General features: G+C 45.5%; 1 protein-coding gene across 3 annotated transcripts in view; it reads right to left on the minus strand.

Annotated features, from left to right (window-relative positions):
- MYOT (myotilin) overlaps positions 1-24,668 on the minus strand; it is a 607,534-nt gene that overhangs the window by 292,187 nt on the left and 290,679 nt on the right. For all 3 annotated transcript variants that reach the window (XM_069199264.1, XM_069199262.1, XM_069199263.1), the window contains one exon: positions 15,328-15,562. In XM_069199264.1, the coding sequence (XP_069055365.1) occupies positions 15,328-15,562 (235 nt within the window). The remainder of the gene's footprint in view (positions 1-15,327; positions 15,563-24,668) is intronic.

The raw sequence follows: 24,668 nt of genomic DNA on the forward strand, positions 1-24,668 counted from the left end.
AGGGGATGTGTGAATGTTAGTGGGGGTGCTGACTGCACGTGAGCGAGGTGTGGTGGTGGGTGTGCTGGTGATGGACGTAGTGGCTGAGGATGTAGTGCATGCAGGTGTGAGTGGGGACGAGACAGGGAGGGAGGAGGGAGACGAGGAGGGGGACACAGTGGAAGCAGGAGATGTTGGTGTGTCTGCATGTGTGTGATGCATGCATGAGTGCCTGTGGGATGTGTGGTGCTTATGTTTGCCAGAGCTTCCCTTGTGTGTTGAGGTGTGTGCATGCTGGTCTGATGGTGTGCTTGGGATAGGCTGAGGTACAGGGGTGTGGGTCTGGGTGGAGGAAGTTGGAGGGGGGAGGCTAGAGACAGGGACAATGGCTGCCATCAGTGCTGAGGCCAGTCTGAAAAGCTTGCTGAAGGGCTGACTGACCAGAGTGAATGCCCTCCAGAAATGCATTAGTGTGTTGCAACTGCCTCTCTACACCCTGGATGGCATTCAAAATGGTAGACTGCCCAACAGTGAGGGACCTGAGGAGGTCAATGGCCTCCTCACTGAGGGCAGCAGGGGTGACTGGGGCAGGGCCTGAGGTGCCTGGGGCGAACCTCAGGCACCTCAGCTCCTCAGCCATCCTGGGTGAGCGGGCACGGGGCAAACGCTGAGGGGCTTCTGGGAGGGTGGTGCTGGTAGGGGGTGTAGCAGCTGAACCTGTAGATGCGGGGGGCACAGATTGGGCCGCCACCGCAAGGGAGCTCCCCTCAGAGGAGGACTCCGTATCGCTGGTCTCAGCTCCTGTCCCCGCCGTGGAGCTCCCCTCGCCCTCCGTCCCACTGGTGACTTCAGAATCCGTAGTGTCGCCCTCCAGGGCCATGTGGGATGCAGCTACCTCCTGCTCCGGTGCCACTGCTCCTCTGCCTGGTGATGCTAATGCACACAAGAACAGGGAGACCACAAAAAGGGGGGGGAAGACAGAAGAAAGACATGTTGAGTGCATGCAATACCGCTACCGTTGGCGGACACGACAGACACAGAAGCCCCCTGCACTACGCCGCGCACTTGGAGTCCACTATTCAATCCCTGGGACATGGCTTACAAGGCTATGGCCGATTTTGGCACACAAGGATGTCACAGGAGCCTGACTAGGTGTAGTTGGCACTGTACACAGGTGGGGTGGGGTGCCACAGGGCCTGCCTGAAGAAGGGAACTTAACTACAAACTCGTCCTGGCCTAGGGGAACCCACAGCCCACAGCCCACCTCCCCCACCCAGACACCTCCAATGCGTGCTGAATCAGCAGGATGAGAGTGTACTCACCCCCTTGTTGCTGCTGTGATGCCCTCAAGCGCCCATCCAACTCCGGGTACGCCACCACCAGGATCCTGAACATCAGGGGGGTAATGGTGCGACGGGCACCCCTCCCACGTTGGGAGGCCATCCCCAGCTGGGCCTCCGCCGTCTTCTTGCTCCACCGGCGAATGTCCTCCCATCTTTTCCGGCAGTGGGTGCTCCGTCTGTGGTAGACCCCCAGGGTCCGGACTTCCTTGGCGATGGCACGCCAAATGTCCTTCTTCTGATGGGCGCTGACCTACAGGAATTGTACGGGGGAAAAAGAGAAGTACTTACCAACTGCACCGTCACAGTCATTGGCCCGCATCCCTACCCTTGCCATGAAGGACATGCACTCACCGTCATTTCATGCACGCCTCATTCTCACCCCCCCTATCTTTCATCCACCCCACTCCACACAGGCATTGCCCATACAGCATGCTCACAGTGTACTTACCTGTTTGTCTGGAGGGCCGTAGAGTAGCGTGTATTGGGGGAGGACCCCATCCACGAGTTTCTCCAACTCCTCCGTGCTGAAAGCAGGGGCCCTTTCCCCAGACACTCGAGCCATTGTCTCTTCCAGACTGAGGTCACAGCAGCACTTGCAGTGTAGGTCCTCTCCTGTCGAAGATCAGGTATCGAGTGATTGAACAGATAGAAAATGGCTGTCACGTCCACGGCGGTGCGTACCGTCACCGCGGCGTACATCGTCATTGGCTCCTAGGACCCATAGGGTCCAATGTTAACCAATGCAGAATTGCGCCGCGGTCTTCGACCGCCTACCGCGACGGTGTACAACGCCAGCGCAGTTACCTCATATCCCATTGTCCCACCTTACAGGTCAGGCAGCCGCCATTTCCTGGGCCCACATGGCATTATTTTTGACTGCGTCCCACATACCTAGGCCTTGCCTAAACACTCATACAGGCAAATGTCGAATTGCTAATATTTTCAGAGTAAGCTGTGTTTACGTACCTCAGAGTTGGTTGACTCTCTGCTCGCTGTTCTCCTCCATAGGCACCATGTGAGGAGATGGCGGCATCCTCCGGTGTACAGACCGCTGGTGGACCGGTCGACAGTGGAGGAGCGACATGTGATCATCACCTACAGGCTTGATCGTGCCACAATCCTAGAACTGTGTGCCCAGTTGGAGCCAGACCTGATGTCAGCTATCTGCCATCCCACAGGAATCCCCCCTCAAGTGCAGGTGCTGTCCGTACTCCATTTCCTAGCAAGTGGGTCTTTTCAAACTACAGTGGCCATAGCATCAGGGATGTCCCAGCCTATGTTTTCCAACGTATTGTCCAGAGTGTTGTCTGCCCTGCTGAAACACATGCGGAGCTACATCGTTTTCCCTCAGGTGGAGGATTTGCCTACAGTGAAAGGTGATTTCTATGCCCTGGGACATATCCCCAACATCATAGGTGCCATTGATGGGACACATGTGGCCTTGATACCCCCCGCAGGAGTGAACAGGTGTACAGAAAACCGTAAGAGTTACCATTCAATGAATGTGCAGATGGTGTGTTTGGCAGACCAGTACATCTCCCATGTTAATGCAAAATTCCCTGGCTCAGTGCATGAGGCTTACATCCTGCGGAATAGCAGCATCCCTTATGTGATGGGGCAACTCCAGAGGCACCGGGTGTGGCTATTAGGTGAGCACATGGACCTAATACAGTGGGAATAGTTGTCTGGGTCTGTGGATGTCCCAATGAGTTAGTGTGTGTCTAACAGTCGTCCCTTGACATTTGCAGGTGACTCTGGTTACCCCAACCTGTCATGGCTACTGACCCCAGTGAGGAATCCCAGGACAAGGGCAGAGAAACGCTACAACGAGGCCCATGGGCGAACTAGGAGGATTATAGAGCGGACCTTCGGCCTCCTGAAGGCCAAGTTCTGGTGCCTGCATATGACTGGTGGTTCCCTATTCTACTCACCAAAGAAGGTATGCCAGATCATCGTGGCCTGCTGTATGCTTCACAACTTGGCATTGCGACGACAGGTGCCTTTTATGCAGGAGGATGGTCCAGATGGAGGTGTTGTGGCAGCTGTGGAGCCTGTGGACAGTGAAGACGAGGAAACAGAAGAAGAGGACATCGACAACAGGAACACAGTGATCCTGCAATACTTCCAGTGAGACACAGGTAAGAAGACAACACTGCCTGATACATCTAATTTAAATCTACTACCGCTCTACCGTCTGTCATGTTCACCCAGTGTATGGTCACTGAGTTGTCACTTTCCCTTACGATTTCACAGATGTGGGTCCCACTGTGTGGGATCTGCTTTGTTTCCTCATGGACTTGAGCTGTGTGACATAGGTATGTTGACATTACATTTGAAAGAGCATTTTGCCACTGTAATTGCTAATACACTATTTCAAAATCACAGACAGATTCCTGATTGTTTTGTGCTTTAAGGGTGTTTATTTAAGTGCTCAATATTGGAAGGGGTTGTAAAATGGTGAGGTGTGATGGTGGAGGAATGTCCATGGCAGAGTCCAGTCTATTAGTCTCATAGGTGCATTGTCCGAAGGGGCATAGGAAGTGGAGCTGGAGCAGTTTAAGGATGGACAGGGTGACAAGGTGGGACAAATGGATGACAATCATGGTGGTCTCATTTCTTGGCGGGGGTCTTGGCATCGTTCTCTGTCTTTGTCCTGGATCTCAGGGACCGTTTGCGGGGTGGTTCTCCCTCTGCAGGGGGTGGGGTGCTGGTGTGGTGGTCCTGTGGCGGTGCCTCCTGTCCACTAGCGCCGGCGGAGGTGGTAGGCAGTTCATCATCCAGGCTAGTGTCAGGGGCCCCTTATTGTGCCACAGTGTCCCTCCTGGTGTTCATGAGTTCCTTCAGCACCCCTACAATGGTGCCCAGGGTGGAATTGATGGTTCTGAGTTCCTCCCTGAAGCCCAAATACTGTTCTTCCTGCAGCCGCTGGGTCTCCTGAAACTTGGCCAGTACCGTTGCCATCTTCTCCTGGGAATGGTGGTAGGCTCCCATGATGTTGGAAAGGGCCTCGTGGAGAGTGGGTTCCCTGGGCCTGTCCTCCCCCTGTCGCACAGCAGCCCTCCCAGTTCCCCTGTGTTCCAGGGCCTCTGTCCCCTGAACCGTGTGCCCACTGCCACTGCCCCCAGGTCCCTGTTGTTGTTGGGGTGGTGGGTTAGCCTGGGTTCCCTGTAGTGGTGGACACACTGCTGATTGACGTGTCCTGGGGACAGAGGTATGGGCCCGCTGGGTGTGTGCTGTGCTGGTGTTTCCAGAGGGGGGGAGGTCTGTAGTGGCTTGTGCCAGTGTGAGGGGAACCGACTGTCCTGAGGTCCCAGATGGGCCGGGCTGGTCGTCTAGATCCAGTTGGACAGAGCTGCTGTCATCACTGTGGGCCTCTTCTGTGGGTGGAGTGGACATGTCTGGACCCTCCTGTCTGGTGACGTTGTGTAGGGGTCCTGCAGGGGTGTAAAGGCATGATTATTGCATCTGTGTGTGCCATGGTGTGCAATGGGTGGGTGACCGTGTACCCCAGTGCTTGCATTCCTGTGTATGACCTTTTGTGATGATGGTTTAGGGGGGTGTATGGGTATGTGCAGTAGCCATGTTTTGGTGATGGGTGTCCATGCTTTGGTGTTGCATGCAGGGCTTGAGTTTGGGATGTGTGGTTTGTGATATTGGGACATGTGTGAGGAGTTGGAGTGATGGGGGTGAGGGCGAGGGTGGGGGTATGTGATGGCATGCAGGTAGGGTGGGGGATGTAATAGTTAAGATTTGACTTACCAGAGTCCATTCCTCCAGCGAGGCCCTCAGGATGCAGTATAGCCAAGACCTGCTCCTTCCATGTTGTTAGTTGTGGGGTAGGAGGTGGGGGTCCGCCGCCAGTCCTCTGTACCGCGATGCGGTGTCTTGAGACCACGGAACACACCTTCCCCCGTAGGTCGTTTTACCTCTTCCTGATGTCATCACATGTTCTTGGATGCTGTCCCTCTGCGTTGACCCTGTCTACGATTCTGCGCCATATCTCCATCTTCCTAGCTATGGAGGTGTGCTGCACCTGTGATCGGGATAGCTGTGGCTCTACCCAGATGATTTCCTCCACCATGACCCTGAGCTCCTCCTCAGAGAACCTGGGGTGTCTTTGCGGGGCCATGGGGTGGTGTGGGTGATGTGTGGGTTGGTGTGTGTTGTGAAGTGTGAGGTGATATTTAGAAGTGTGTTGTGTGAGGTGCGTGGATGTTATGTGAGTGTTAATGTTGAGTGCCTGTGGATGCTAGTGTTGTTGATGGTGGTGTCTCTCTCTGGCCTTCAGTCGCAATTGTGGTCGTAGGGGTTTGTGGGTGGGTGTTTTATAGTGGTGTGAGTGTGTGGGAGTGGTGTGTGTATGTGTATCAGGTGTGTTTATTTTGAATTGTCCAATGTGGTTGTGTTTTGTAAATGTGTGTGTATTTTGAGCGTGGCGGTGTGTACCGCCAATGGAATACCATGGTTGAAAGACCGCCAAGTGGATTCGTGGGTCGTGATAGTGTGGGCGTATTCCTGTTGGTGTGACGGTGTCGGTTTTGTTATCGCCAGTTTATCACTGACCTTTGGTGTGGCGGACTTGTGCGGGTGTCTAAATTTTGGCAGATTCCGGCCTTTGGGTCATAATGACCGTGGCGAAATTCCGCGGCCGCAGCGATGTGTTGGCGGTCTTCTGCACGGAGGTAAGCAGCTTTTACCGCCAATGTTGTAATGACCCCCTATGTGTTTGTGTGAGCATGTCAGTGTGTATGTGTGTGTATGTGTGAGTAAAAGTGAGAGTGTCAGTGAAGGAGTGAGTCAAAGTGAGGACAATGAGTGATATAAAGAGTGAGTATGAGTGAGAATGATTAAGTGAGAATGTTACTGTGTGTGAGGCTCAGTGAGTCAAATCTGAGTGAGTCTTAGTGAGTCAGAGAATGAGTGAGACAGAGTGAGTCAGTGTGAGAACGAGGGAGACTGATTAAATCAGACTGAGTGAGAATGATTGTTTTTGAGTGAGTTTAAGTCTAAATAAGCATGAGTGAGTCAGAGTGAATACGAATAAGTATGACTAAGCGATTCAGTGAGAATGAGTAAGATTGAGTGTAATGAGTGATATTGACTGTGAATAAGTGAGACTGAGTGAGTATGCATGAGTGAGACTGAATGGGACGGAGTGCGAATAAGCGAGACTGATTGAGTATAAGTGAGTCATGGTGAGATTGAATCAGAATGAATAGGACTGCGTGAATCAGGAAGGATGAGTGAGTTATGAGAAGAATAAGGAAAATTAGGTAAGCATGTGTGAGACTAAGCAGGAATGAGTGAGTCTGAGTGAGACCGAGTGAAACTCAGTGAGCCTCAGTGAGACTGAGTTACATTCTGTGAGTTACAATGAGTGATACTGAGTGAGAATGAGTGGAACTGATTGAGTATGAGCGAGTCACAGTGAAATTGAGCGAATCAGAGCAAGTGGGACTGAGTGAATAATAGAGAACGAGAAAGTCTTGGGGAGACTCAGGGAAACTAAGGGCCACATGTACGAATATTCATTTTTGTGACTCACAAATTGTGAGTCGCAAAACCTGATGTACAACCGTGTCAATGACACTGTTCGCGATTCCCAATGGGGTAGCAAATAATCTACCTAATAAATATTCATAAGGCAGGTTGCAATTTGCAACCCCATTGGGAATGGCTGCCCTCACAGGGATGGGATGCATTTCAAAAACAAAAATGACCACTGCCTGCTCCAAAAAATATTTCCGCTACCATTCACAAAGGGGAAGGGGTCCTGCGGGGACCCTTTTCCGTTTGTGAATGGGATAGCACCAACTTGAAATCGTGCTAACTGCGATTGTTTTGTGACTGCATTCATGGTCACAAAACAGTCCTCCTACAACACCCCTTCCTAATTGTGACTCGCAAACCTATTTTGCGATTCGGTAAATAGATTACTGAATCACAGATAGGGTCTGTACATACCAAAATGCTTTTTTCTTGTCGCAAACGGCCCAGTTCCATGAAACTAAGTGAGCCTAAATGAGTCAGAGTGAGATTGAGTCAGTCAGAATGGATTGAGTGGATCACAGTGAGAATGGGTGAAACTGCATGAGGCAATGAAAGAGAGTCAGAGTAAGTAAAAGTGACTGATGACTAAGTCCAAGTAAGAATAAGTGAGAGGTTAAGGCTGACTGCAGCAAGTGTGAGCGAACCCCTTGAACCCTCCAAGTACGTGAGCCAGTCTTGTTCACTGGAATTCAAGACAAGGATTATGCCCCATCACTTTTAATGGTCACCAGCCGCCACTGGCTGTGGCATAACTGGAACTGCAGCATTCTAAAGTGTATTGGCAATTGGAAATTTCGGATAAATCGCTGGCACCTGTGCAGCATTAGCAGTAAGTACATTTGGAGGTGACTGAACCTGGCTTTGTGCAACTTGAGCTTGAGCTATACTCGGGCTACATTCTGATTAACTGATTAAACTGCATTATATGGTACAGGGCGCTTCTGCAACAACTGAGTTATAAATTCATCAAGTGAATCACTTTTGGTGGCTATTACCCTTTTGTGTTCATCTAACTTCGGTTCTAGATCTCCTGAAGATTTCTTCTTGGCTTTAGATCTGACACTTCCATAACCTTCCTGTGTTATTGCTGGGAATAATGGGCCAGATGTTTCAAAGGGTTTTACCCATTCTGTGTCTATGGGAAAATGTGTTTGTACTTATGGCCCAATTTTACTGCATGCAATGTATCTGCTCTCCATGTTCTCTGTTCCTCATCCCATCTAGCTGCTGCCATGTCTTTTTTGCTTTCCTCACTCTCCTCTCGAATTTCTGAGCCTCTTTCTGCCTCGTAACTAATTCCCAAATGGCAAGTGCTTCAAATTGTGCAGGTGTAGGAAGGGGTTTTGATTCATATAACACCCACTTCAGATTCTCTAATTCTCCTAAATTGAAAGATCCGTAACAGGGTAAAGTTAGGATACCTTCCTTCTCAATTATTTTACACCACTGATTTACCGAAAGACATGCTGGAACTCCTCTTTTCTCCATTACTTCAAATGCTAGTGTACCCTCAGGTGGAGTAGGCTTACCCTCTCTAATTGGAATAAAAACTTCTCCTCTCAGTGCACTCCTTAAAGCTTTGAAAAACTTCATTTTTACACAAATCTAATTCACAAACAGAAATTCTACAAATCCAGGAAGTACTTTCAATCCCACAATGCTCTTCACAAGATGTTCTCAACCTGTAACAGCTCAGTCTTGTCAACCAATCTGTGCACTGCTTTTCTCACCAATTGACCAATCCCAGCATGGACCAAACAACATCACACACTCACTCCACTCTGCAGCTATGACTCACTTCAGAGCCGTCTCATGCAAACACTCTAAATGCAAATATTGGCAGCACAAAAGCCAAACCTGTCTACCCACTATGGGTAGGACTCAAACGCTTTGAAAGCTGTATGACTACACTGCTGACTGCAGCTTTTGCACATAAACAAGTAAGATTTGATTTGCAAATCTCACTCTGGTTGATAGGGATTTTCCTGTGCACTCAGGATTTACCTAATACCAACCAACAACTCACACACTCAAGGAATCTACTGGTATTGTCAGCAGCGCTCAATCAACCAGCACCTCACTGCAGACAAAAAATTAACCAAGTATCTCCATACACTTGTGCGGTACTTTGGAGTCTTAGGCCACACAGGACCCCTAAACAACAACAACCACATGGGCAATTTTTTTAGCGGAAAGAGCAACATTCACTTGAAGTATGCAAACTCCCCACTCTCTTACTTGGAGTACACAAACTCCCTACTCATTTGTTTGGAGAATGCAAACTCCCTACTCACCTCATACATTACACTTCACAGCAGTTTAGCCAAAAGCACTGCAAGCACAAACTCTACTCAAAGCACATACAGTACACTTGTAACGAAACGCTAGAATTTCATGAACATCTACACTTCACCAAGACCAACTCATAATGTGGGCAAAATTCAATTCCCCTCCTCACGAGGCTACTAAAACTGCTGGAGCACCCACGGGGTTCTTCTACCTGCCTCAGGTTCAGAAACTACAAACATTCTGGTGAGACACCATGACTTATCCCACCGCTAGAAGTCGACTAGATTTTGGGACTCAGTGAGGAGTGTGGTAATTGCATTCATTCAATAAAACCAACAACATTAAATCCATAAACACTTTTAAACACCATGACAAATTGAACCATGAAAGGAAAACTCCAAACTGAATAAAGTTTCAAAGCTTTATTCCGCCACAAAGCTAATGCAACGTAGATGGAGCGCACGACTAAATTGGAAACATACGTGAAAACCACAGGCTGACCAAAACGACTAAAGAGATTAAGCCTACCTAGCATCAATACTGTTAAGCACTCCAAAAGAATAACACAAATTAACAAAATTATAATATGTATATTAAATTCAGATTTCAAAGCAGATGATGGTGACATCAGTAAATCATCAAAATTCAGTTAGCAACAATCAGTTTCAGAGCTGGGCCATCCTTATCTCTAATACGAATTTGAACTTGCGTGTGTGGGAACGGGCTAAAAAATGCGGGCAAAACAAAAACAAAAAAAGACAAAAATTATTTGGAAAAATAATTTAACTAGGGTAACTCACTATAAAAATACACTGGTGTAATTATCTAAGCTGAAAAAGAAACAAGATACCACATTAGGAATTATACCTCTCCTCATGGGACAGCAGACATGAAAGTTTCATCAAGCAGAGTGTTCCCCATTGCGGAGTATCAGTAGACAGCAACATCAGGACAGTGCAGAACACAGGTTGCACACAGGACAGGTCGGCAGTTCAGAATTGATTGGGCATATTAGTACTGAACAGCATAAGTAAGTGGGGCATACAGGTCAAATAAGAAACTCAAACCATTCAGGATTTTGTCAGGGAAGACGCATGGTCATCTCGGTGAATTCATACAGTTCTGCCAAAATGTGATACTTGATATTAACTGCAACATTGGGATCCTTTCTCATGTTACACAGGATGAGTTGACCAGTTCTCACGTGAAATTAATAAAGCTTATTCAAAAGCTAGAACAAATATTGCTACTTTGTTAACATTGAAACATGTTCTCTGTCTTTAATACAATAGGACATTCAACAACAAGTCCTCAACTTAGGAAATAATTCAGGTCAGAGGGAGACAGAATCAAACTAGTAATTCTCCTCAACTGCTGCAAAATGAACCTTCAGGCCTAGTCTAGCTAAGAAAGCCTAAATACATTAACATAATTAACACTTTTAAATGCTATTGCACACCTTACAATTTGAATCAAATAAGTAAAGCAAATTATTTAATTGCAAACATCAAGGACATTTTAGAAACAGTTTCACTGTGCCTTTATTTCACTGCACACATGTAACATGTTAATACATTAATTTAAATCAATATAAGTACGAATAATTCATGTTCAATTAATATTGATAATATACTTCATGTCTACTGTTTCTCTAAAAATAATAATTTCAATATTAATTCATGTCAGTAATTCACTCAACTATAAATGCACACTATCTTTCATGTTAAACACGATGTCAAATACTAATGGAGGTCACATTATCCACCATAATTCAAATGTGCACATTTTTACATTTTGTGTTAATTTCTCTGTTAGGCTTTAAATGAAGGTTTATAAATTACCATATGCTAACATCTATGCCACTAATGTACTAGTAAAATTTGATCTCTATCATTTAGAACTGTGAAAAACAAAGCAGGGTTCATCAAAGCGCAATGTTGTCTGTTAATTTTAAAGTCCCAGCCTGAGACACCATCAGTAACATGGCAGCTTTCTTCATTGCTTGCACCAGGCAAGGAGGCAGGGCATCAGAATAATGAATGATTGATACATTTGTTTCAGCATACACACATTCAGCAGACGCTTTCACAGAAACTATCAAAAAACTGAAAGACTAAATTTGTGAAGGGGTTGGGAGGTTTACAGTTCAATAGAAAAGTATGTTCCTCAAACACACAGAGTATATGTTTATGTCTGAGATTGTCTCTTATCATAAATGCCTGAGTCTCCCTTTATGTTCTCCCAGATACCTGCCTCCCTGCATCATTAGTCTGGCTTGAGGCATGTTTATGTATGTCATTTCCTTTCATTTTCAAATAAAATATTGGATTATCAGATGATCTTCCCACATAGGCCCTCATCATGAGTGGCCGCTTAACATCTATGGGGTTGATAACAGCAATTCTTTCCTTTCCCATGGAAATGTCATCTGTTAAGGCAGCCACAAAGCTCACTGTGACAGTCTGGGGAAGAAAGGAGGAATTACCAGAGGAATTGAACCAGGGTAATTCCACATTTCTTAGTGGGCCCTTAGGGCAGCTCATAGCGGCTATGTTTCGTTAACTCCAGAAATGGGGGAAATCTGGCCCATTTCCACACCACTTGCAGTAAGGGCCGTACAAGATGGAGGGGGGAGTGGGAGGTTACACATGCACACATACACCTCACTCAAACCCATTCATTCACACATGTACTCACACACCCATTCACAACACTCACTAACAAGTACACATACATTCATACATATAGGTACGCACCAAACATGAAATAAAATAAAGATCAGTAGCTCCAACAGGGAAGCCTTGGAGGTCCCAGGACGGTTGGGACTGCTGCGTTCCCTCATTGGCTGATGCTTAGTCAACCAATGAGGGAAGGCAGCAGTCCCAATCTCGTCACAGAGTGGGATGGGGCCAGTGAGACTTCTGATCCCATCCCACTCCCTGACAAGGTCTCACTGATTGAAACTTGGCCCTAGGCAGTTCAGTGCTTAAAATTGAAGCGCCAGGTCCAAAGTAATTGGTGGCTTCTTCCTTCTCACAAGGGTGGCCTCTTCAACCCAGGTAAGTTCAGCTCAGGCAGCCAAGAGTCTGCACTTTCAGCACATGTCCAGCTCCAGGCTGCCTGACCTGAACCAGAAAAGTATCTTTCAGGCTAACTTTTGCTCAGCTTGACAGAAACTCTTCACGTCAGGAAAAAGGTAGGGGTGACTTGCCCCAGAATATTTAAACAGAAGTAGTGGCAAAATGGCTGAACGAATTCTGATGAAGTTTGTAAGGAATATAGATTATGGTGTGGAAAAGGTCATTTTTGTTAGTAGATGTAAATTGGTTCAGCAGCTTTTAAGTAATATGGGACAAACAATTAGTGCTAAAATGGGCTACGGTATAATGTGGTATTTTTGTGGTATAGCCCAGTACCTGGTGATGCCAATACACAATATGATTGGTTAAAACCCCTTGCAAAATGAAAAAGCACCCCTGTTGTTTGCAGCACACTTTGGCTTTGGTGTGTGTTTTAATGTGAGATATAAGTTATTACTTTTGTTTTAATGTAGATGAAGAAGTGAAGTAGTAGAGATAAGGAAAAATATTTTTAGCCATTTATATAGTTTTTAAAAGTTTATGAAGCAGTGCAGTACTCTTGCGCCAGTCTCTAGAAAGTACAGTGGTACCTAATACATTTTAAAAAACAAGATATGACGAAATAAACTCTATGACATCACTGCACTCCAGTGTGCGACACACTACTCCACTCTATGACATGCCACTCCACTATACAACACTCTGCACTACTCTATAATACACCACTCCACTGTATGCCACTCCAGTCTACTCTATGGCAAACTACTCCACGACACACCACTCTATGAAACAACACTCTGTTAATCTGCTCTATGCCACTCCACTCTATGAAACTTTATGCCTCTACATTCAATGACTCTACTTCACTCTATGTCACTCTAAGCCACTCTACAACACTCCACTCTATGCCACTCACTGACACTGTACTCCACTCTACGCCTCTCTTTCTATGCCACTACACACCACTTTGTCCACTCAATGATATACTACTACACTCTATTCCACAGTACTCCATTACTCCACTCTACGTCACTTCACTCCGATGTACAACAGGCCACTCCACTCTACGACACTCCACAATATGCCACTCCACTCTGCAGCACTCTGCGCCCCCCAAGCTATTCTACCCAACAACACTCTACTACACTCTATGGCACTCTGCAACACTTAACTCAGCGGCACTCCACTCAATGACACTCCATTCCACTCTTCTCCACTACTCCACTCCATTGAAGGACACACCACGCCACACCACTCTATGACATGCCACTCCACTCTCTACCATACTATTCCACTCAATGCCACTCCATGCCGCTCCACTCACTATTAGACACTGTATGATGCACCACTCTATGACATACCATTCCACTCTACACCACTGTGTAACACTGTGCTTCACTCCATGCCCCTCCACTCTGTGACCCTCTACTCCACTCAATGTCACTCTACAACAGTTAATGCAACTCCCTCTATGCCACTCCACACCACTTTACTCTACGACACACAAGTTCACTCTACTCCACTACTCCACTCTACACCACGCCAGTCTATGACACTTTATGCCACTCCACTCTACGACACCCCAGTACAGCACTGTACTTCACTCTATTCTAGTCCACTCTACTTCATTCTATGACACTGTGTGACATTCCATTCTACAACAATCCTCTCTATGACACTCCATTCTTTGACACTGCACTCTAGGACACTCTCTTCCACTTTACTCAACAACACTCCACTCTATTCCACTCCACTCTATAGCACTCTACTCCACTCTATACCACTTTATGACACGCTTCTCGATGACACTTAAATCATCAGCCCTTCACTCAGTGACACTCCACTCTATGCGCCTCCACTCTTCTTTACGACACGACATGCCACTCCACTCTATGCCTCCCCACTCTACAACACTCTACTCCATGCCTCTCCACTCTAAGCCACTCCACTACACAATACGCAATTGCACTACACTGTACAACACACCACTCTGACATGCTACCCAACTTTATGGCACGTCACTGACCTCTACAACATACCATTCTACTCTACTGCGCTCCATGCTTCTCCACTCTGACACGCCACCTCACTCCATGCCACACCACTCCAGTCTACAACACTGGAGTCTATGACACGCCACTCCACTACACAACATACCACTCTTCACTCCTCCACTCTAACACACTCTATGAGGCGCCACCCTATAAAATGCCATTCTACTCCATTCTTTGACATGCCACGCCATTCTAAGCCACTCCAGTCTATTCTAGGACATGCCACTCCATTACACGCCACAACACTTGATCCCACAAAACTCTACAACCTTGTACTCTACACCAAGACACGCTATACCACAACATTCTACAACGCAGCACTCTATGCCACTCCACTCTACTCCCCTGCACAGCACTGTACTCCACTCTACAACACTCTACACTCCTCTACTCTACGACACTCCACTCTATGCCACCCAACTCTACTACACCTCAAGCCACTCTATGATACTCAACTCCCTTCATGCCATTTCATGACACTTTACTCCACTCTACAACACACTACTCCACTGTATTCAACTATTCCACTCAATGGCACTCCATGTCACTCTATGCCACTCTACTCTACCACACCCAACACTCACTACTCATCTCTACAACACACCACTGCATAACACTGTACTTCACTCTACACCAATCCGCTCTACTCTAATCCACTCCATTCTACAACATGCCAATCTACAACACTCTTGTCCACTCTACTCCACGACACTCCACTAGTTAATGCAATGTGGTTAGAGAGTTGACAACACTCTGTACAGAGGTGCACAAGTTATAGTAATTTTAGGATGAGGTGTAAATTATAATTTTAAGTCATAACTGTAAAGTGATAACTATAACTTTGAAATATCTAAGCTCTGACTAGTTTAAGATAGTTTTGTATAGAATTATAGATTAACTTTTGCTAACTATAACTAAACTTTAAACTTTATTTTTTAATTCAGTATAGCTATAGATAGTGCACCTTAACAACTGGAATATATTATATAATCACTATATTTTCGAGTTTTGAGTATATTTTTACTTTCTTACCAGTTAGATGACATTTCTTGTTCAGTTGAGCTGTCTGAAACAGCCTCAAAACCTTCAATTGTTTCAACATCATCATTGTTAAGTCCAGGGTGGATCTTCAGATTTTCTGGTTGTGTTGGTTGTTGCATTTCATTGACTGCTTTATCAGTTTTATTTTGTAAACACATTTTTTCCATATCATCTTCTAACCCAGGCACCGACTGCAGAGCTTCAAATATTTCAATGTCATAGGATTCTAGCAGATGAACAATACAAATTGTGAGTCACAAACATAGTATGAAAAACACAGAGTAAGCTAGAAAGGAAAATTAAAGGTTGACAAATGTGGGATAACAAGAATTATGGAAAAAATATTACAGTCCGGCAAAGCTTGACTAGGGTCGAGAAGTCTGGGAAAAGATACATGGGAGCCTGAAATTCCTGTATAAATGCCTTTCACTCATTTCCTTATTACTGTTGAGTTGTTATGTCTCTAGTCACATTTAATAATGAAATCCCATAGCTGCTCAACTGTAATAAGTATTACAATCTAGTTAGGACATCATAATGCCTCCTACCAGAGCCAGCTGCTATGGTGAAAGGCAAGTCACTTAGCGTCATTACTGTTGTAGTTTAGACAATGAAAACACCATATCATGAAAGCAGTTTGTATCGGTCGCAAAATGGGTATAAGATTATGGATGCATATTTTTAGGGGTACACTTTGATGTGATAAAGATCTGTTGTGCTGGTGTTTGTGCGACAATGTTTTTGCACTGTAAGATTTTTATTGTGCTTTTGTTGAGGTGTACTGTGGCTGTTATGCTGTGTTCTGTTTCAACTGTATAGTTTCCTGTTCTATATTTATGTTGTGCTGCTATTTTGCTTGCCATTGTGTTGTGTTCTGTATGTACTCTAGAGATGCCATAGAATGTTGCTACATTTCCAACAAAAGGCAGCACATTCCAGTTACAAACTACCATTTCCACTGATTAGAATGGTAGAATATTACTATACTATTAAAGTAGGTTTGTGTAGGCGGCAATTTTGGTATGTAACTTTAATATTACCTTGACGGAGGTTACAATGCAGGAGTTACAATGCAGGTAAGTACAAGGGGCCTTTTGCAGTACTTTACAACACAGGATTTTACATCACAGTTATGTCTTTTAACTTATTATTTATTATGGGGGACACTCAACTGAGCATGCACTGACTAGAGAGGTGCAATACCACCATATCATGAAAGCAGATTTGTGTATGTGGCAATGTCTGACAAGAGTATTTGTGCATTGTTGTTGTACTGCATTTTGTTGTGGTAGTTATCTGTTGTGATGATGTTTGTGCTGCTATGTTTTTGTGCTGTATGATTGTTGTGTTTTACTGTTTTTGTTGTGTTTCAACTGTTTTGTTCCTGGTTATATTTGTGTTGCTATGCTCTATTGCTTTTGCTATGTTATTGTGATGTGTTCTTTAAGTAATTTAGAGATACCATAGAATGGTTCTACTTTTCCAACCAAAAGCAGCATTTTCCAGTGGCAGACTAGCATTTATCACTGACTATGTTGATAAAATATATCTGCTCTAGTTCTTCAACCATTTAAGGCACCTGTCACACCAAAACTGTGGGAGGAACCTTTCCTAAATGAGCACCTCCAGTGCTAGCTTTGTGTGATACAAACCATACATCTAATCAGTGCTTAATTTGTAAAACAAGAAATGCAAGGGCCCAAAGTTTTGCTTAAAAGCCCACAACAGGTGCTATTGAATGTTGGCATGCCGAATACGAAGACTGCGTAGTTATGATTACACCTCATGTCTTTTTAATCCACCACCAGTCCCTCTTTGACCCTTTATCTGACTCTTGCAGGCAGGTTCCTGTTTTCTCCATTTGCCATCTTTTTCTTCCTCCTTCTTTCTCACTTATGTGTTTTTCCCTCTCTTGCCCTAGGTCAAAATATGATGAAGTAAAATTAATTCTGGTCTCCATCAATGAGGGCTGGTGGGCCCCACCTGCAACCACTGGCTAATATTAAGCCCTGCTTCTACCCCAACAAAACTCTGCTTTGTGTAGAACATAAACATTCAAATAGGCATGCTCTGAACATTGAGTCAGAAAACTGGCAAATTTATGTAAAATTATGATATTTCAAAGGGATCCAATAAACATGCTTGTTGGAAATTATGTTAATGGTTCAGGGGACTCAAACAGCAAGCACAATGTCTGACAGGGTGAATTTACAGCAAGCCCCAAATTAACATGTGCTTAACCCTCTGGTAATTTGGCACAAGGAAGTCAGGCTTAACTTAGAGGCTATGTGTAAATGATTTATGCAGCACTTCAAACAGTATTAAAGTGAAAAGGCAGCACAAAAAACTTAGGAATAAAATTTAGGAAAATAGAGCTCAATTTATTAAATTATTTGACACCAAAACGAGAAACATCCAATCAGTGGAACCAAAGATGTGCAGTTTTAAGTAAAGATAGTGCTTAAAAACACAAAGTACAGACTGTGGTCACCTGGTTGCTCCGGACCAGGATAAGGTCACAAGTTCAGGCCAAATTTGAAGGAGTACGTGCCAAATACAGGGGCCAAGTTAGGCCCAGTAACAAAGTACCATCAATCCTGGTTTGCAGAGTGTTGCGAGATCCTGCCTTGAGGAATCATCATGCAGCAGCTGTTCCAAAGGGCTGTGAAGCTGCAATGTGAGGTCCTATGCCATCACCTAGAATGGCGTTGACGGGGGCTTGTGCTGAGAAGTCCCACCTCGGAGATGCAGCACTCACTGGTGATTCCGAAGAAGCTGCAGCGATGCAGATTTCTCTGTCATCATCAAGGAGGCTGTTGATGAAGGGCTGGTGATGCCAAGGTCTGCTTCGAGGATGCGCAGTGCAGTGGTGATTCTGAGTAGACCATGGGCTGCGGTGCAAGATCCTGTGTCAGTGATATGTTGCACAAGAGCAGTTCTGAAGTGGAACTGTGAGATGTGGTTTCCCCACAGGAGCACAGACAGGCTGGCAGAACACCTTCAGACTCACTTACAAGGGTCCAGGACTGTGATGGCACTACTTGGGGTGTAGGATTCACAGCAGACAGAGTCCAGGTGCTGGCTTCAAGGTGGTTGGACCCTCTTCTGTCACTGAGGCTCTGATAAGAAGGCTAACAAACTAGCCCTTGGAGATAATCTGGTGGACCTGGGTTCAAGATGTAAGTCCAGTCCTTTAACTCAGGCAGCTGAGCAGCAGGACAGAAGGTAGCAGTCCTTCTTGTACAGTAGCACAACAGCCCTTCTGAGTCACAGGTTAAGAGGTGTGCTGAAGAGTGGTTATGAGGGTTCTATTTGTATATATGGTGCCTTCTTTGAAGTAGAAGACATTTCTAGAGAATTCCCTTTGAAGTGCTTGAATTTGTCTGTCTCCCCTGACCTGGCTGCACGAACAATGCAGAGGTGACACGTCCTTTGTGAGAAGGCAGAACACAGACTATTCAGCTGCAAGTGGGGCTTTCTCCAACTCCGACCCCTCCTCATACTACCAGTTGATGGCCCATCCAGGCACACCTAGGGGCTGATTCTGACTGTGGCGGGCGGCGGAGGCCGCCCGCCACAGTCCCGCCGACAGATGACCGCACCGCGGTCAAAAGACCGCGGCGGCCATTCACACATTTCCGCTGGGCCGGCGGAAGCTCTCCAAAAGAGCGCCCGCCGGCCCAGCGGAAATGCCCCTGCAACGAGGATGCCGGCTCCGAATGGAGCCGGCGGAGTTGCAGGGGTGCGACGGGTGCAGCTGCACCCGTCGCGTATTTCAGTGTCTGCTTTGCAGACACTGAAATACTTTGCGGGGCCCTCTTACGGGGGCCCCTGCAGTGCCCATGCCATTGGCATGGGCACTGCAGGGGCCCCCAGGGGCCCCGCGGCACCCCCTACCGCCATCCTGTTCCTGGCGGGAGACCCGCCAGGAACAGGATGGCGGTAGGGGGTGTCAGAATCCCCATGGCGGCGGAGCACGCTCCGCCGCCATGGAGGATTCCCCCGAGCAGCGGAAAGTCGGCGGGAGACCGCCGACTTTCCGCTTCTGACCGCGGCTGAACCGCCGCTGTCAGAATGCTCGAGGGAGCACCGCCAGCCTGTTGGCGGTGCTCCCGTGGTCGGTGACCCTGGCGGTCACCGGCCGCCAGGGTCAGAATGACCCCCCTAATGCCTTTATTGCTTGGCTGTCTGGAAGGAATAAACAAAGTTTAGCTGCCAACTACACCCAGTCATGTGACTTAGGAGAAGCTGCAGGCACCAAATAGTTAAGGCAGGAAAATGAAAATTTTCTAAAAGTGCCATTTTCAAATTTTTTACTTAAGAGCCGACTTCATCAATAAAGAGGGTTTTAATTACAATTTCCCAGACACCAAAAACAAAATGTTTACATGTTCTCAATCAAAAGTTTGTACTTATTAAATGTAATGAGGCAACCCAGTGTTATCCTGTGGAAGAGGTTGGCCTTACAGTAGTAAAAACAAATTTAGGAGATTTTCACTACTAGGGAATAACTAGGATAAAATTGAAACGTGCATGTCCAACCTTTTAATTACAATGCACTCTGCATTATGGTTTACCTAGGGCCTACCTTAGGGGTGACATATATGCAATAAAAAGTGTCTTGAGGCTTGGCAAGGGGATTATAATGAATTGCCAGTTCAAAACGACATTCAGTCTGCAATAGCGTGGGACATGTTTTTTATGGGCTACTTAAGTGGGTGGTCCAATAAGCGCTGCAGGCCCACTGGTAGTATTCAATTTACAGGCCCTTGGTTTATGGTATACTACTCTACAATGAACTTACAGGTAAATTAAATATGGCAATCAGGTGTAAGCCAATGTTACCATGCTTTAAGGAGTGAGCACAGGCACTTTTGCAAAACATTTGACGGGAGACAAAACATTTGGGGGACGACCACCCTAAGGCTGACAGGTCTAATAATGCTGAATGATATACTCAGCAGACTGTATTATTTTTCCTCTCATATGCTCTAAGCAATATGCATATGTCTGACACATTGGATCATTGAACACTGTGTGCATGTCTTTTCTTCAGGGTAATAATGAGTGGCAATGGTTAATTTATTTTCTTTAGACGTATTCAGCTGAAGGTCAAGTTCATTTTAACTTCTAAGCCTTGCAGAATGCTACAGGAAGTGCGGCAGTGAAATTAGACTTCTGAAAGTTAAGTTTTATGAGAATGCAACAAATTTGCAAAATGTTAGTCGATAGCAGTCAAGGAAACAATCATAATTAACTAAGTAAGGATTTTGAATGTTCCTGTGATCCACTGCTTTTAAATATTGTCAGTGCTTAAAGATATCTACTCTCTTGTTCTGCTTTAGAGTGCCTACTTTCTTGCCCAGTTTAATAGTGCCAGTACTTACTGGACAATGGACCCACTAGTGAAAAGTCAAAGCATAGACAGAATGTTTTCCATCTTAACATTCAAGTTCAGTGGTGATCCAGAGCAGGTAGCATCTTTGCTGGCTCATTCCTGGGCTATCTACATTAAGATGAGTAGGAGTAATAAATGGTCACTGGGATGTGCACAGACTCCACAAGGGGGGGCAGGATGTTACTGAGCAGAAGAGGTCCAGGTCCCCACATGACGGTCATAAAGTCTAGAGGGGCTACATGATGAGATGATTTGGCTTTTAAAGTAATGGGCGTCAGTGTGGAGAATTAGATATGTGGCATATTCCTTGGTTTTGTAGTACTGATGCGGTTTCAGGAGTTTGTTATTTTTTCCATGTCATTACAAGTTTCTGGACATGTTTTGCTCTTTTTCAGATCATTCCCAAACCAAATAACTTGGTGTTTTCGCTTGGTTGAATTTATTGCGCATGTGACATGGAATTTATTTTCGCAAATATATCAGCAGAGTCCAGCAAGGAGAGACACAGTTGTCTGTGTCTGTGTCTGTGCAGAAGAAAAGTTGGTAAGTGGAATATTATTAAGGGGAGAATTTTAGAACATTTGAGTTGTGCTTCATCTTGTAGATGGAGAAGTGAAGGGGATGGTTAGGAGGACGAACCAGTGAAGTTTAATCTGAGTTCATGATGTTAGAAGTTGCTATCACCGATCTACAGGGTATGAAATTTGTAGGAGGTCATGCGGTAGGCAAGTGTTCTTCCATCTTGAGTGTTGTGACTTTAAAACCCCCAAAGAGATGATGGTTGTGTAGCACAGTGTTGTGGAAAAGGTAAGATCATTGAACTAATCTAAGAATGTTGGTCCATGTCCAGAAAAATGATATTTTTTTTTTAAACGTATGGTTTTGTCTTGAGTAGGTCTAAAAGTGGGTTAATATGGATTGGAAGGAAGAGAGGGAGAAAGAACAGGTCAGGGAATATGTTCTTGGTGATTACAATTCGGGACAACATTCTACAGTGTTGTTGGTACTGAAAGTGTGGATCAATTAGCAACTGTTAAAATACAGAATTTCATATGAGGGCGAAGTGATGGGAGACAACCAGGGTTTATATAACAAAGTTATATTCAGCTGCTTACTCGCTGTGCCATAGATTCCAAACTGTGACTTACTGGTGAGGCCTAACAATGCTGAAACCGGCCTGGAGTTGCCTATGCTCCCTTCTGACAGGTGCCTCACCTGGCAGTTTGGGATTTACTATACCAATGAGGAGCAGGGTCTGTACTAATTTGCATAAGTGGCCGCTGTCTAGAGTTGCACAGTGGGCAAAAAAAGAAGGGTTGGAATGCTGCTCAGAGGAATTGCCAGTAGTTTAGACTGTTTGTAGATACTTGTCTGATCAACTTTTATGTGTTTGATATATTTGATTATTTTAATTTAGGGGAGCTGAACTTTTGCATCTTAGCTGTAATTTTGTGTTTGGCTGAATAGGCATTTAATGATATGCAGTTTTGGCCTGACTTGATTGACTGATAGTGACTAACAGAACAGAACATAGTCAGCTCCATTTTTCAACCAATCACAGGACAAATCCAGGTGCCAGAGAACATTACCACACCCACACAGACTCCAGCAACAGAACAAACAAATAACTAGGCACTGCTACAGCTTGCATCACTCAGTGGATAGGATCTTTTGACCATGAAAAATGCCACAACTTGTGTTACTCCTAACATCCTTGGCATGGCTCTCCCCTAACTATTTGCTTTCAACCCTCCTGTTTTGCTGACTTTGTGTTGCTGACTTTAGGACTGCTAACCTGCGCTAAAGTGCTTGTGCTCCCTAATTAAAACAGTAGAATTGGCTTATAACCAATTGTCACATTTACTTTACCCATGCGCCCCAAGTAAAGTGATACTGCCTGCACCCAGAGCCTGTAAATTAAATGCAACTAGTGGTCCTGTAGAACTGATTGTGTAACCCACTTAAGTAGCTCTTTAAACATGTTCAGGCCTGCCATTGCAGCCTTTGTGTGCAGTTATAAACTGCCATATCGACCTGGTAAAATAAACCTTTTGCCAGGCCCAAACCTTCCTTTTTAAAACATATAGGCCACCCCCTAGGCTATGCCCCGGACAGTCCAGAGAGCAGGATGCAATGTATTTAGAAAGTATGACTTGTATGTTTAAGTTTTCAAAAGTGTTGTCGACCTCCGTGGTGGACTCCAAGCCCTGCCTTTATCAGGAGGGGTCAGAATATTGCTGCTTCACACTATTGCCGCCTGTAGCGCTACAAAGTGCCTGGAGTTGTCCTGTGGCACGGGCCAGGCCTGGGCAAAGCCTGGGTCAAGGACAGGCCCATCTTGAACCCACCAAGGATAGGAAGAGGTGGGGTGGGTCCACCACCCCTTGGGTCTTCAAAGTGGTACTCCTCCATGCTGGGATCTTGTTGTGACCTATAACCAGCTTCAAAGGTGAGGGGACGTCATGGGGGAGGCGCTGTAGTGTGACTGGAGTTACTGCCAGTCTGCTGAGGAAGTTTTTTGGGTTGCTCATGGCCACTGCTAGACACGTGTGTCTGGGAAAACAATACTTTATTATTCTTTAAGCTATGACTCTAAACAGGCCTACCTTTTTTAGAGTCGGACGCTAAATTTGCATTTTCTAGATGGCATGGTGGGGTTGACTGCTCAGATTCCAGTTTTATGTCATTGGGTCCCCGGTTTTCAAATAGTATTTTTATCTGTTATACATGGATAACTTAAACACATGGGTAAAAGGAAGTCTGTAGATGGGGCACCAAGGGTTTCAAAAGCCAAGATACTCTCAATTTCAGCTGGAGACAATTGTGTCATTGTTAGGATCGATAATATTATGTACAGAATGTGCTGAAATGATCAATTCCAACCCTTGCTCAGGTAGCAAAAGTACTAATCCTCCCTCAGTTGATCCAGTCAAGGTCATTGTTGCATTTAAAGAGTCCACACCACTTTAGCAGGATTGAGCCAAGTATATTTATTTTGTATCTTCAGGAACAAACCACTCGGTCATCAACTCAGCAGTTAGCTGTCAGGTGTTAGCCGCGGCGCCTACATTGCCGATCGGGATAATGTAGTCCTTTTGGACTACATATCCCATGACGCCTAGAGGGGAAGAGGTCGCTTAAAAAGCAAGCACATACAGGAAGTAATGTGCGTTATTCGTTTCCTAGAACCCAGTCGGATGGACAACGAGGGCTCTTGCTGACGGCGTTTCCGAGGTTGAGTTGTTTGCTTAGGAGGTATAATTCCTCCTCCGGTTTTCCTTGGAGCCTGGGACCTTCCCGATATCAGTGGGAGTGTCGAGTTATTTTCCCTGGGGAACCTGACACGAAGGAGAGGTGGTAAGCGGTGAGACGATTTGGTGCCGGAATCCCTCGCCTTTCTTTTTCCCATTATTACAGTTCGACAAGGACACTGGTAACTTCTGAAGCACGGCGGTCTTTTGTTTGAGTTACCAATAAAGCACGAACGATTATCCTTGGGGCCAGAGAACATTATATGTTTGGCTACGACAGAGGGTTAATGTTTATTTTTGCGGGAATTGAACTGCCGGGACGATTTTTCTTTTCAATACGTAATGAAATAACACAGGGTTATTCCTACAAATTGCGTGACTATGACATGGGGCTTAGTGGATTAACTGAGTCATAGAAAGGACTACGAGATAGGTTCTTATCGTCGTTAATTTTATTCCCTTTCTTTTCGTTTCTGTCTCCTCATTATTTCGTGACTATCTTGTATAAAAGTGGGTGTTGAGCAACCCATTAGAGATCATCGGTGTTAATTGTTGGCTTGTGGCGTCCATCTATGATTCAGATGGAGCACAGATAGGCGTTGGATTAGTTCTGCCCTCATGAGTTATGGGCAGGTACGGTCGTTGGTACTTTAGCGAGACATTGCGAGAGTAGACAGGCAATG

Source organism: Pleurodeles waltl, chromosome 7, assembly GCF_031143425.1.
Source record: "Pleurodeles waltl isolate 20211129_DDA chromosome 7, aPleWal1.hap1.20221129, whole genome shotgun sequence".
In the NCBI taxonomy this organism is placed as follows: domain Eukaryota; kingdom Metazoa; phylum Chordata; class Amphibia; order Caudata; family Salamandridae; genus Pleurodeles; species Pleurodeles waltl.